General features: G+C 34.9%; 1 protein-coding gene across 9 annotated transcripts in view; it reads right to left on the reverse strand.

The window, feature by feature from the left end:
• LOC143247589 (retinoic acid receptor RXR-alpha-A-like) overlaps positions 1–15,989 on the reverse strand; it is a 66,732-nt gene that overhangs the window by 22,895 nt on the left and 27,848 nt on the right. The window contains exon 1 of one of the 9 annotated variants that reach the window (XM_076495908.1): positions 14,780–14,880. The exons of 3 other annotated variants lie outside the window; for them this stretch is intronic. Coding sequence is in view for 4 of the 6 variants with exons in the window: in XM_076495904.1 (XP_076352019.1) it covers positions 8,582–8,696 (115 nt within the window). In the remaining 2 variants the exon portion in view is untranslated. Of the gene's footprint in view, positions 1–8,581; positions 9,842–13,251; positions 13,275–14,779; positions 14,881–15,989 lie in introns of those variants that run through there. 5 more of the 9 variants (XM_076495909.1, XM_076495904.1, XM_076495903.1 and 2 more) reach the window with 5 other exon arrangements.

Consider the following 15,989-nt stretch of genomic DNA (forward strand, 5'->3'; position numbering starts at 1 on the left):
CACAAGCAACATATGCTTGTCATAATTGTATATTTTAAAAAGAAAATAATACCTTAAGTGTATAAACCTGTGTATTTTTACACTCTTATAATTTCAACTTAAAATTGTTTTATAACAATGAAAAGATAATCACAAGAAAGAGAGTGGAGAAAATTATGTAAAACAAGGCTAAAGAATGTGTGTTTAATCGGTAACTTGACACTCAAGAACACTCTCATTTCAAGGTCATATGTATGAAAAACCATTACCCTAACTACATAAGTGATGCCCCGCCTACTCAATCAGCAGGGAACCTATATGTTGTTGTTAGGGCTATATTTGGGGCATTTGTACTCAGCATCCTGCTGTGGAGGTCAGAAAACCTGCCTTATTATGTTTCTATATTATTATTTTTTTTTTTGTATAGAAAGAGATGTATTGATAACTTATCTGAATTAACCAAACTATTAAAGTCTAAACAGAAACTTATAATAACAGCTCTTTGTGTATAACAAAACGATAAATCGTTGCTATTGATGAAAACATTTATTTCTGATTAACTGGCAGGTGAGAGATCACTGTTTCTATACTGACATTCTTCAAATTTATTACACTGTTGAACAATCTAACAGTAAAATGTTTACTGTTTACAATTTAATAATGAATATAGAGACTTGGTAAAATAACCAACTCTTAAAAGGTTAAGCTAAATGAAACGTAATATATTTACAAACTACATAACAAATAGGTACATTTACAAATTGCAAACACATTTCATAAAAGGTGTAATGAGGTCCTTTGAGATATATCCTGGAGAGGAATTATTTGGTGGCCAGGAGTCAGTAAGGCAACTAAAATTTTGGTGCACTGTTCAAAATACAATAAAACAAGATTTCAAAAACATTAGCACATGTAACAGAGGAGTACAACTTGGAACTTTATACTTAAGGTTTTAATAAAGTGTTATAGAAATCTGAACAATCTTATTCAGATGTTGTAATAAACAAAACTCTTTACTACAAGTTAACTTTTGATTTCATATAGTTTAAAAAAAATAATTTATCTGAGTAATTTTCATATTCAAGCAGTTTATCAATAACTTCTCATCAAAACAAGTGGCCTACATTGCTTGCCACTGGAAAAAAACAACAAATAATGTGGTTAAATTAACATACTGGTCTCACTAGGAGTCAAACAAACAAACTTAGTGATTAGAAGTTAATAAATTCAGATTTATGCAAATTATTAATTTTGATTACATATATAAATTATTAATCTGCATTTATTCTTGATTTTTCAAAGGATTCACCACCAATATGTTCATTCTTGTATAGTAATGTATACTTTAATAAGTTCTACGGACACTAAAATTTCATGGTTAAGAGCTCTCATGAGGCAATAATTTCACCAAAAGCCAGATAGCAGGAATAAAGAGCCTCATGCAGTATTTATTTATGTTACTTCCCAAGCCAGTAGGCTGTTTTATACCATATGTCAGACATTTCTTTAATTTTTTTTTGTTTGTCTTTCATCAATCTACTCAATTTATCAGCATGACTCATACCAACCTACATGTAGCTGAGATAACAGGATGTACACTTTTTGTTGTAGTAAACATTGCTGAACAATACGAAGTAGGTTTAAACTGACAAAAATGCAGTGTACCATCCACAGAATAGCCGGCTCAAAATTACAAGAAGATACAGGTTTGTCATCTGGATATTTCTTTTTATTATATATTTTGCACTTCTTTAAAGGAAACTTGGTGTGAAATAAATCTTTGGATAATTATGATGTTTCTGCACGTGTTACAAGCTCTGTAGCCTTTCCTTTTTCTTTTTTTATTCATCATCTGGACATCAAATGTCACTTCTTGAAACTTAGTTATGATCTTTTGTAAACAAATAAAAAAACACAAAGGTGCATATCTGTGAAATATAAAATTCCAGGTTAAGGACAGAACAGTTCAATTCGAAAACAAAAACTGGTATAAGGAAAACCAGCACAATCTGTAAGAATGGTTCATCAAGCATAGAACACTCTGCTTTTTCACAACTGTTACACGTATCTGTTAAATCATACAACTGAGATGATAAAAAGTGTCAGAGGAAAACAATTCAATGTTATACATGCCATGAAATTAAAAAAACAGTAAAAACCAATATTCATGTTGATGAGAAACCCACTTTAGACAGCTGGAACGGATATTAAAACTAACTAAAATAAAGTACCGAACAACGTTTCGATCTCCTTAAGTCATCTTCAGGTTAATAAAGTTTAAACTTTTAATACCCACATCAGTCGTTTTTAGAATACAAAAAACAATATTGTTGAGAACAACTGTGTAGGAAATGTCTGTATTAAAAAACAATAATCCACTGATAGAAAAATAAAAGGCTGTTAGAGTGGTAACGAGATTGTTATTAAATATCCACCTACGTATAAACGTGCTCATGTCTGCACGTGTGTGCTTTGTTTATTTTTATGTGCTTAGAATACTACGCCCTGAAATGACACGAAGTGACATCTGCTAGCAAGGTTAACACTCCTACGAAAAGTGGGGCCTAATAGGCCCCAGAGCATCTTGAAAGGTTATTAATATTAGGCTATTTGATTTCATTTCATTAAATGAAATGGCAATTTCATTTAAATACAAAATTATTAGCCTAATATTAATAATCTTTCAAGTTGCTCTGGGGCCTATTAGGCCCCACTTTTCGTAGGAGTGTTAACAAAAAAAAAGCTACTTGACAGATAATACACGCAAAATTATGTTGCATACCAAAGTATTTATATACATACAACTATTATCAGGTATAAAATGATTACAGCAATAATCTGTAAATTAACGGAGAAACGATGAAACAACCATTGTTGCTTAATAAAATCAATTATACAATATTCACTTGTTTTACACGAAATTAGATAGACAGATATCATCCCATTGTTTAAAGTTGATGGTATACGTATAATAAAAGTCTGTTCCCAACACTGACCACATACATACCTGGAAAGGGAATATCTACAAGACGCGATGTTAAGGACAATAATTTTTACGAGTTTTATTTCTAAAAACGCATGTCGTCTGTGCCCTTCGAAAAAAGATGCTTGTTAATTTATTATGATAATGGAACGAATCCTGTTTGAAGCTTGTACTATGAAACTCATAAGATAGCATAAGAGACATTCGAAAGTTTTAAAGATGTTTAGGAACCGGTCTAATTTGTCCAAAGAATGTTAAATAAGGTATAAACCAAATCAAACCAGAACAGTAGAGGTTAGAAAGAATTTCACGCAAATCTACACGAGGGATATCTGCACTAATCGTCCCTAATTTATTAATGTAAGACCAGAGGGAAGGCAGATAGTCATCACCACTCACTGCCAACTCTCGGGCTACTTTTTTTATCAACGAATAGTGGAATTTATCGTCACATTATAACGCCCCTACGGCTGTAAAGGCGAGCATGTTCAGTGTGACAGATATTTGTACCCTCGATTGCGAGTCGAGCGCTTTAACCACCTGGCATTGCTGGGCAAGAGGAAGAGAGTTGGTTGTGTTCAAGTATGCTGGCATCTAGCAGATAACCACACGTTCCATAACTGTTATACGAAAATTAATTAATTCGAAAACAAACAAATACAAAAACAGCACAAGTGAATTGAAACAAAATAGTAACTGAGGAAGTATTAACATTCTGACCAGTTTATGTATTTTCTATACTGAACTTTCACTAAGTGCTGAGATATAGAAGAATCTAAAATGCCCGTACAGAACAAGAACCCAACATACTTTCGTACCAAACCATAACCCCAGAATGCCTACGTCACAAGCTATTTCAAATAACATAAAAAGAGAAACCCTTCCAACTTATACCGACTTTTGCAATAAACTATATCATTCCTTGAGATGGACTTGCTTCCACCACCCCTCCAAGAAATAGGCACAGGAAACGAGCCAAAGTGACACAACCTTCTAGCCATTGTCTTTTGTAATGTAAACTACGCTACAGCGCCATTTTCAATATGCAGGGCTGTTAGATAGAGTATGACTGAACATAATAGCATGGTGAGGTAAAAAATCGTTTTCTAAACATTCGTGCGAATGTTCTGCAAGCATATAACATTTTGGTTAGCTGGATACCGAAAGGTCGTAAACGTGCTTATCATTTTAGTTGGGTAAAGGTTACAGTGACAACGACGATTTTTCAACGCCCGTTTCAACAATTCAACTCGATTCGATGTCTTTGTATGAAATATCACGAACACACGTTTCATTCTGTGGCTGCTTGAAGTAATCGACAACAGATATGTTTTGAAGCAGCTTGTATACACGTTATTTGTGTCAATTTTCCACCTGGATTATGTTACGTACTTTTTTCCTGGCGCACGTAGACGGCTTTTGTTACTAATCATTACGTTCGTAGTTTTGTACTTGTTAAATGGTGCCGCCTTTTGCTTGTCACGCCTGGGGTATGCCTCGTTCTAGACGGTCCTGAAGTCCCAAGTTGATCCATAATCCTCTATTTTTCAGTACAGTTAAATATTGTCTTGAAAAGTATAAATCCTGATGTGAAAATATCTTTAGAATCTGAATGTACGAGAATTTTATTTTATGCACGAAAGCGATCAATTTTCTGTAGCGTAACACTACACATATATAGGTATATACCCACTTAAGGCCAAACAGTTTAAATGTAGTTCTGATGCATGTCGTTGTTCCGCGGCTTTGTATTATATTAATATAACGTACTCAACCCTATATATATCTATATATGATTAAAGATTTATCATAAATTAGTTATAAAAGGGTAAAATTAGAAGTTGTTTTTGCTTCGACAAGTTATATTCTTCTTAAATTATTATGTTTCATTGCCGATCTTAAACATAAGAAATTGTAAAAAGTAAACTACCTAAACTGCTTGAAACTAGAAAGTAGCTTAGAAGTTAATTTTGCACATAATTTACCCTAGAGCTATTTAAGCTAGCTAGTTGTTCTTACTTTTGAAGTGATAGATTAGAAGTAAGGCAGTTGATCAACAACACACACACTGCAAATTCTTGGGCTGCTCTAATCCAATATTAATATTTGACGTCACTCCTATAATGCACTTATGGCTCCAAGGTGCAGAGAGCGATTTTTATTTTTTGGAAACTAGACGCGATTCATAGCGCGTCTACTTCACAGGTTGGTACGCTAACCGTGAAGCGACGTTGGACCAAAAATTACAAAACATGTACGATGTCATTAATGTAAAGGCTGTCATGATCATAACATATTAAACCATTAGCAGGAAATACACTCGTTATTATGTCCTAAGTCGTTATGTTCAGCTGTAATCCATGTAATATGAGGCTGTTGCATAAGAAACGTCGGATTTTTAAAGGAAATGTGAAACACATACATCTTTTTGTAGTTTAATTTATTTAATCAAACAAAGCTCCTTTGGACTCAATACACTTCTGCCAACGAGTTATAAGTTCGTAAATGCCATCTTTAAAAAACTGGATATCCTTTGATGCAATGAAGTCCCTGAAGACACTTTCAATTGACCTTTGGTTTGCAAACGTTTTTCCTTTAAAATGTTCAAATATTTAAAAAAGTGATAATCTGTAGTGGAAAGAATTGGTGTATGAGGTAAAGTTTCATACTGAAGTTCGTTTAGTTTTTGGGCAGTAACACGTGAGACATGAGATCGAGCATTGTTATGAAGCTGTACGGGTCAACTGTGATTGACCATTGCTGGATGCCATCGTGACAACTTTTAATGCATAATTTCAAGTTCACAACAATATTTATCTGCTGTGATTGTTTATCCTGTGTTCACACCTGCTGATGACTACCAAACACTGACCATTAGCTTTTTAGAGTGAAGAGCTGGTTTTGGTATATGTTTTGGAACCTTTTCATAGTCAAGCCACTGTCCGAATCGTCGTCGATTGTCTTAAAGAATCCATTTGTCATCACGGGTCTTATTTGATGATTTTCGGTCAGTTCGTGAGGTACCCATTTATCGAGCTTTTTCACCTTACCAACTGCTCCAAGATGTTGGAAAACTGTTAAAAAATGGACTAAGTTTGTCGGCACGGTTTGGCGGGTACGTGATTCAACTAAAGCCTTCAATTCTTCCTCACTAATGACTGTCTGAGAAAGGCCTCGAGGCTCATTTTCAAGGCTTGTGACACCAGAGCGTAATCTCCTAAACCAACGCTGTGCCGTACGCTCATTAGCTGTGCCATCAGCAAATGCATGATTGATGTTACGAGCTGCTGTCGCCACATTGTGACCAAGCTTGAATTCGTACAAGAAAATCACAAGAGTATCAATTTTATCCATGGTGATAAAAATTAATATAAATACGATTTAGTTTCTGAAATAAGAAAAATAAAATGAGCTCAGCATTTCATATGCAACAGCCTTATATTTCAAGAGGCTCATCCAGCTTAGGATAATTATGTTAGTCCTAACTCCATATACTAATTTGGCTATGCAGTACAAGTCTCATCAGTGAAAATAACAATAAAAATAACAGTATTAATAAAGACAAGTATTCTAATCACAACCAATAATATTAATGAAACTAGCTAAAGAAAACAAGAGTGTATCAGTATTAACCAAATGCATCAAATTAGTTGTTCGCTTCTTCAATAAACACGCTACAACATTCAAAGGGGCCCGAGCATGGCTAGGTGGGTTAAGGCACTCGACTAGTAACCTGAGAGTCGCGGGTTCGAATCCCCGTCGCGCCAAACATGCTCACCCTTTCAGCCGTGGGGGCGTTATAATGTGACGGTCAATCTCACTATTCGTTGGTAAAGGAGTAGCCCAAGAGTTGGCGATGGGTGGTGATAACTAGTTGACTTTCCTCTAGTGTTACAATGTTAAATTAGGGACGGCTTGCGCAGATAGCCCTCGTGTGGCTTTGCGCAAAATTCGAAAACAAACAATTAAACAGCATTCAAAACCTGAATACGACTGTACTAGTATTAGTGCACATCAAATAACAAACACCACTCAATGGTGCAAAAAACAGCTAAACAAAAGAAACAAACAATATGAACCACTTTAACAGTGAGTTACACTGGTATTCAAACAAAGCACACTAGACAAATGGTTATCTTGTGTCTTCAGTTATTCCAAACAAAAAAAAAGTTTTATTGTGTTATCACAGTTATTTATTTGGTCCTTCAAAATATCATATTAGGTACCTAATTTAATATTGATATTTAAACAAATGGATAGAACCCCCTCTAAATCTTTCTTGCTGGCTTGAAAAGCGTTTAGTTGACGATGCAATTAGAATATCCCGCTGTATGTGGTCTTCAGTGGCTACTCTCAGATGTTGTTCAATGATTTTTATTTTGGTTATAATGATTTGGTACACTCTATTTATATCTGTTTGTTTGTTTGTTTTTTATTTTCGCGCAAATATACTCGAGGGCTATCTGCACTAGTCGTCCCTAATTTAGCAGTGTAAGACTAGAGGGAAGGCAGCTAGTCATCACCACCCACCGCCAACTCTTAGGCTACTCTTTTACCAACGAGTGGGACTGACCGTCACATTATAACGCCCCCACGGCTGAAGGGGCGAGCATGTTTGATGCGACTGGGATATTTACATCTGCCATTTTAAGGCTTCAATCTACAAATATATTCAAACATAAATATTTTTACGGGAAAGAAACTAAAGTAATATATTACTGATAATATCCACATCCTGTAAACTAATTTTGTTTCGTACAATCAGAGGATGTCTGGCTTAGTAGTCTTGTAACATTGAAATGAGACGTTTCCACAATTAGAAGAAAAAAAATCTAAATCGCATACACCAGTATATATAAAAATTACAGATAAGCAGACACACATCAGACCAACAGAAATGAACGTCAGACACCAAACTGTTCGCTGTATCTAATTTTTATTTTTGGTTTCTTTAAAGTTTCGCGCAAAGCTAGCCATCTCTAATTTAGCAGTGACAGGCAAGAGGGAAGGCAGCTGGCTACCACCTACCGCCAAATATTCAGCTACTCTTTTACCAACAAATAGTGGAATTATAGTGTTCTCACAGCTGAAAGGGCGAGCATGTTCGGTGACGGGAATTCGAACCCGCGACCCTTAGACTGCAAGTCGAGCGTCTTAACCACAAACCTCACAAAACAGTGGTGAAATGCACAAAAGCCGATTCTGCTCCCAAACTGTCACACACGTTAGAGTTTCTAGTGTTATCGACTGATAGACAAATACCAAATATAAATTAATATTAAATATATGCACATATAGAAGGAAGATAAACAGTAATAGGTGTAAACAAAAATTAAAATAACTGAAACACATAAAAGACCAAGTAATAACAAATTAGATTTAAGTATCACGTAAGCCTTGCATTTAAATAAATGCATAAAAATCGTACAAGCATAAACAGCGACACACACCTATAACAGATAAACATAAGTGAAAGACAAATAGCACCCAGGAAAAGGAAAGACAACCGTCAAACATGGTTACAAGTGGAAAATAATTAAAATCATACAAAAGAAATGTAAAAAGAAATTAAAATTGTCAGTATGCTGAGATTCAGAAATACCATTAGGGTGATATTACCTGGAAGGGGAGACTGAAGCCAAGTTGGGGAAGAAACCCCACTACTCGTTGTGCCATATAACAATGCTGTTACAGAGAGTTTCGGGCGCTCTTTCTTGGTAACAATTCCTTCCATACTTTAAAAAGATAGTGACGTCATTTCATTCGTGTCTTTAAAATTGAACAAACTGTGTTGACAAATAGCAATGGGGTGTGATTAAGTAACAATTGTCGAAAACATGAAAAATATTGAACCATTTGAAGATGACAAAAATAGTTGTTTCAGCATAGGGATAACATAAATAACGATTAGTTTACAGTTTCTCCTTTATAAGGCTTGTATACACTATTTATAGAATATGCGAATAAATTTCCAGTCACTGACGAATCAAATAAGTATTTGCTGCTATTTAGTTTGACAAAAGTGTGACAATTCGTTCCATAAACAAACGTTTCACTTTATAAAATTGTTCACATCAGACTGAGTCAAGGGCACAAGTATATCATAAATGCGCGTGCACTTTATATTGTACGACAGAGCCAGTTCCACTGAATCTAAATATGTATACTGGTTAACAGGTTAATTAAGGCATCAACTGAATCAATCCACTGCTAAAATTGTCCGTCACGTCTCACCGAAAAACATGTGGTTTTGCAATATTTCAAAATTCAGATTTGTTAGGTTAAATTTAAACCTCTGTTCACCGTACAACTCAACGGATAAAGTATACTAAAACAAAAAAACGTACAGATATACACAATGTTTGAACGTCCATACACACACTGTAACTATGCTTCACTCTCTCAATGAATAGTATGCGTTCAAGGACATCGGTTGGCAATGAGTACAGTTCGATTATTAACACAAATACACGTTATAGGCATTCTGAAGCAGTAATAAAAAAAAAATTCAACTTTAAAGCTTGACGAACTATGGGAATACTACGGAGAAAATGATTAAATAGTCCGTACGTGAAACTCGTGTATCATGTACAAGCAACTTCGCGTGGTACCTTCACGTGCGATACAAGCCAGCTCGCACCCTCCAACGGATAATGATGCAGCCGTGGCCGTATATACTTGGACAAAAACTGGGGACAAACCAAGGGCAAGGTCTGGATTGAATGAAAAACTAGCTGTACCAGAACAGTTTTGAAGGCGCCGGGAAGCGAGCAACCAATCACACGGTTCCCGTCGCCAAGCTCTCGCCCGTGTAGAGAAATAGTAAAGGCAAATGTGGCCGAGCATGGCGAGGAACCAACCTGTTCTCGCCCTTCAGGTGGTCGGCCGGACTTTCGAGGCACATGACCAGGTGCCCTTGAAAACAGACTTGTAAGTCTGCCAATAGTTTCACAGTTGGCAACACTGGTTTATTTGGCATGCAAACTGTGACGCAATTTGCATTATTTATACTCCGAGACATCAGCTTGTTTACAAAGAAATGTATAAATAGTACGTTCTACATGTGTACAAATTATTTTAATGTTAGCAATTAAAAATTTGTTTCTTCAGAGGACCCTTAAATAATTTACACGTAATAAATATTCAGATACTATAGTGTACGCCCTTGACTTTCACACATTTTCGCATAACTATTCACATGAATCGGACTTCACCACCACAGAAGTGTACATTTACCAAACACATGATTGGGTGAATTAATATTTTTACAAATATCCGTGCCTAATTCTGAAATAATAAACTAAAGAAAACGTAGCTGTTCAACAGTACCCACCGTTAAGTGTTAGGTTACCCTTACGTAACGAAATAGTGGAATTTTACCATCATTGCTATGGCAACCAACATCCCCTAATTACAGAGCACGTTTTATTTCCCGGCAGTGGCATGCGAACTATTGATATCCTGATTCACAGTTCGGGCACGTTATCCACTTGGTTATGCCCAACCTCCAAATAAGAATAAAGTTTAAAGTAAGGAAGCTAAGACGCCATCACTGATTGGTAACGTATGGCAAAACCACATCAGTTTATCTACTGTGTCAAGGGACAAGATCTCGCACGTTCTCTCTTTAGACAACCCAATCTTTTAAAAATGTCCACAAGTAACGGTATTTTTTATGATCGCCAGATAAAATTAAAACATCATGAAAATTATAGTATTCTATCATTTACGGAACAAACAGTAACCAGACTAAATTATTTCTTACTAAGGTAAATTAACTATATATTCCCACATATTTATTACACGCATACTTATCCATAATATCAGTTTATGTAAGAATGCCCTTTCTAACAAGTTTCCTGGTACTTTCTATTCGACATAAATTTTTTTCTTCAAGAAATGATGGAAAATAAGAACAACTGGAAATGACATAAGGGTTTACTAATAAAGTGATACTACTTATATACTGTTTAATTTTCTGGTATTAGAAAATATAAAGATACATAGAGCAAAGAATGTAGATACCATTTTTAGATAGCAGAATAGGCAGTAGACAAAAACACAGCGCTATTAACATACTCAGCATAGTAAAGTGTATGAGAAATGTAGAATTTTAATGAAGTGAGTTTAATGCAAGATTTCTTTTCTGAGTTACATAAAAGGTACTAATTCCACACTTGAGTCAATTACATAAAACACGTGGGTACAAAAGGCTTTAAGACACAAAAAGAGTGAAAGGTAAAAACACGTCTCGGCCCGACATGGCCAGGTGGGTTAAGGCGTTCGACTCGTAACCTGGGGATCGCGGATTCGAATCCCGGTCGCATCAAACATGCCCGCTCTTTCAGCCGTGGGGGCGTTATAATGTGACGGTCAGTCCCACTGTTCGTTGGTAGAAGAGTAGCCCAAGAGTTGGAGGTGGGTGGTGATTACTAGCTGCCTTCCTTCTAGTCTTACACTGCTAAATTAGGGACGGCTAGCGCAGATGGCCCTCGAGTAGTTTTGCGCGAAATTCAAAAACATACAAACAAAAAATACGTCTCAATCTACATCAAAGAACTAATTCATGAACAGCTTCTGCGAAGTAACATTTTCTTTTTCTCCTATATGGACCAAATTTGCCCTTTCTAACCACCAGTATTTTTAAAGAACAAGAAAGAAAGAATGAAACAAACAAACCTAACTCTGGGTACAAACTATCTATGCTAATATATATATGAAAACCATCATGTACTTAATGGTTTGCATAGGGATTTATTTTATTCGAAAACGTATAAACTAAAATCGAACCACTAATCTTAACGATGTAAATCCGCAGACCTACGAGAGGACATGTGCTTATGAAAGTAGCAGAGTTGAGGTCATTTCAGAACGTCTATGTTGTTCACCACCTTCTCATCAGAAATCACACATACCCTATAAGGCTGAAGATTTTACGATTTCTTGAGACTAGTTTTATATACAAGTTTACTAAAGCAAATGCACCGAAAACAGAAACTTTGAAACAAATAATTCATATATTAGCAAATAAATGCATTTCCGTAACGCACTAGCTATACAAAAAGAAAAGAAAAAATACACGTAGTGGAAATACGGAAGGGTTTGTTGTTTTTTTAATTTCGCGCAAAGCTACACAAAGGCTATCTACACTAGCCGTACCAAATTTAGAAGAGCGAAGGAAACAAGTCATCACCACCTACCGCCAACACTTGGCTACTCTTTTACCAACGAATAGTGGGATTGATCGTAACTTATAACGCCCCACGGCTGAAAGGGCGAGCATGTTTGGTGTGACAGGGATTCGAACCCGTGACCCTCAGATTACGAGTCGAATGTCTTAACCATATGGCCATGCCGGGCCGTTCGCACGAGAAAAAAAATCTAATTAAAATGTCAATCGCTATATAGTTGCTTATTTGTTACTCATATGAATCAGGCTTTTGAACAAAATGTCTATCCAAAACTGATGATTATGGCTTCTGCATGGTTAAATTAAAACTAAAATTACCGCGTGAAGGTAATTTTTAATCTACTGTAATGTTTATCAAACCATAGTCCGAGAGTCATATTAGAAACTTAATAAAAATAATTAAAAAATAAAATTTATAAACAGAAAGATATTTGCGCAAAATTAAATTTGCACGAGTTTAAACGTTTAATTTTGGAATACACACTTTTCATGTACGATAGTTTTGGTGGTCCAAGAAAAACGTTTACATTAAAAGGAATCTTCTGGTTGTTAAAGGTTGAGGACGTATAATCTAATTATTTATTGTTGTTTTTTTTAGCGCAAGGCTACACAACGAGCTATCCGCGTTCTGTCCATCACGGGGAATCGAACTTCGGATGTTAGCATTGAGAGTGCATAAACTTACCGGTGTCCTACCAGAGGATCGTACCATTTTATTGTAATTCTCCAGCAGTTTTCATGCAAGTAATATTCTTTTGGTAGAATAATACGCCAGAAAACACTTTGAGTTTTGCTACGACCTTGAATGAGGTGGTAAACATCCGTTCAAAAGAGAGTTTCATGTTGTCCACAGATGAAAAAAGAAAACTGTGGAAGACTATTGAATGCAGTTTGTTTGTTTTTTATCTTTTCAAGCACAGTACACGTATGTATGATATTATACACGAACAAAGTGCCTGAAGCACCTTATGGTCCTATTAAGAAATATCTTGATTATGTATGTATTCATTGTTACATGTAAACAGGTTGTTTTCCCATCTCTATATTACTTTAAGGCAACTATTATGGTGTGTATATGACACAATAACATATAACTTACGTGCGTCATATTTCAGTATTTATTGCTTCAATGGGTCTTCGGAAGTTCAATAGAACAGTGAGATAAAATACGAAGAACGAGAAAGAACTATACGTTCATTATATCTTCTACATCTGCTTCAGTACACTTTCTTCAACAGAAGAAGAATAAACGATTTTTTTTTTTGCATTCGGTAATTGGTGTTTTCATATTGAACGGCACCTTATGAGACGCATGAGTTAAATGGACAGGTCATGGACGTCAAATACACATAACCTTAATTTAGAGTTATTGTCAAAAAATACCTTTCATGAGTGAATAGTGGGATTGACCTTCACAGTTGTTACGCACCTAGAGAAGAAAGTGTGGAATATGGTCGGCGACTTGAACCTTGGACTTTCTGGTATGCAGCGTAGCAATCTAAGTAGCAAGCCATCCCGGCAACATATTGAATTAAAAAGGCTTTAATAATTGAATTAATAAAATACAACACAAAACTCTAACCGTTAAAAAGAATTGTATAATATATTGTATGTAATTCCTTTTACAACGTTGAAATGACAACACATTTAAACCCTACCAGTGGCTAATTTTCTCAGTTTATGATGCACCTGGCGGTACGTGTTTCTTTAGTACTTAATATATATTGAATTAGTTCAAATAATAAATAATCTATGCGTACATAAAGCCTGAAGCAAAATAATGTAGGGAAGTTCAAGCTTACAAAAAAACAAACAACAAAACTTTACATAAAACGTGCCTTGTTTCAATGCTGGTTACACTTGGTAAATACGCACGCGTTGTACGTAGGTTTATGGGTTACCGAGTCACATAGATGGAGAACACACAACACATACATGAAACAGGTTTTCTAACTAGAAACATCGTGAAGGATACGGTAATAAAAAAGAAGTATGTATACACGTATAATATACACAGACCTAAATACACTTCACAAGCCTACAGATATGTGCTAAAACTTGTCGGTAAGCTACAGTGAGTAAACATGTAATTTTACTAAACAGAATACATAATCCATAACCTAGAATCGGCATAATTTATAATCTTCACTAAAATTCCAATCTATATGTATATCAATATATCAGAGTAATCCTTTAAAAAACGATACTCTTTTGTTAACATTTCAATTTTCATCAACAACGAACATTATTTAATTGAAAGCAAAAGAAAAATATAGGTGTAAAAAAAAATCAAAACAGTGAACGAGCGTGTAATAATATAAAGTTCACTCAGTTTCAGTTTCGTTACTCTACGATCGTCTAAACAAGAAATATCGTCTATTTCATCTTGCAGGCATGAACTTCAAGTCTGCCAAAGAAACAACTACTATTACCTAACACTCTCAAACATTCCATTTATTTAGTAGCTATGAAACAATAATTATTTAGATATTATGTTATATAAATTATTATTACTCATTCAAACAATTCACGATGCTACTACGCACGTATTTACGTTTCGTTAAAAAACGTGAAATAACTTGTATTTCAAGAGTAAAGAATTAACCATACATTTTTCACGGACTTACCACACGTTGTGTGTTACAAAAATAACAGAAAAATAATAACACAACGATATCTTGTACTTTGAATACTTTAGAGTTTGTCTCATGAGATATAAATACATATTCATGCATGTCAGAGCCAACTTGGCCTTGGTCTCTTGCCAGTGCGCGCTAGATATACACAAGGGTGTTTGACACGAATATTGCGACATACTCTACGGGTACATGATAACACTTTCTTCCCACACTAGGTTTTTATCTTCCCCGTCGCACAATTATCAACAAATACAAATGTACAGCCGCTAAGTGAAATAAATCAATAATATTTATTCTTTGCCTTACATAATTACGAGTTTTTAATTAAGAGTGCATTAAAGACGGCATATGTATATACAAAACAGTATGACTATAAAAATTAGTTTCGCCTTGTAAATAAGAACCGTTGTCATTAGGTGTCTAACACAGTTTGTCTTTTTTTTTTTTTTTGCGAAACTGATAAATAACTTTTTACGTATTTTCCTTCGAATATTGTATAACCACAGGAGAAATAGGAAAAAAAAAGATCCCAGTCACAGCAAAATGTTGTGGACCGTTTACAAATTTGTAAAGTGTCATTAGCAGAACATTTACACACACATTACTTAGACAAACATTCTCAGACAATACTTTTCAGCCAAAAAATAAAAATAAATACTTAAAAATGTTCAGGAATATTCAAAGACATTTCAGTGTTTGTTGGTATTAAAAATATTACCAAAATATGTATAGGTAATGTGTTAGGATATAAATTTTCTTTATTTCGTAAAAACTTATTACTTACCATCTATATGAAGTATTCTAGACACGAGTGCTTTAACCTTATTTCAATGGTTATTTGTTGTTGTTTCGTTAAATGTTATTATTAAATAAACAACAAATTGTAGAAATCCACGTTCAACTTCTTTTCATAAAACTACAAGTTATTCACACTTGGTAAAAAATTCAATATCATTGTCAGATCAGAAACACACAATATGTATATTTTTGTCCACTTGCAACTGTTAGTAATTTCGGAGTAAAGTACAACAGTTAAGAAATCTAAGGTAACTTTTGTAGCAGTTCTTTCTTCCTGCAAGCGACTGCTTTATTCAGTAAGTACTATAACTTACTGCGCTTTACTTTATATTACAATCCCGTATGGAAAGTGCAAACTGTTAGTACGTGCGTTTCAATGAATGACATATAATCAGTGGTG

Source organism: Tachypleus tridentatus, chromosome 3, assembly GCF_004210375.1.
Source record: "Tachypleus tridentatus isolate NWPU-2018 chromosome 3, ASM421037v1, whole genome shotgun sequence".
Taxonomy (NCBI): domain Eukaryota; kingdom Metazoa; phylum Arthropoda; class Merostomata; order Xiphosura; family Limulidae; genus Tachypleus; species Tachypleus tridentatus.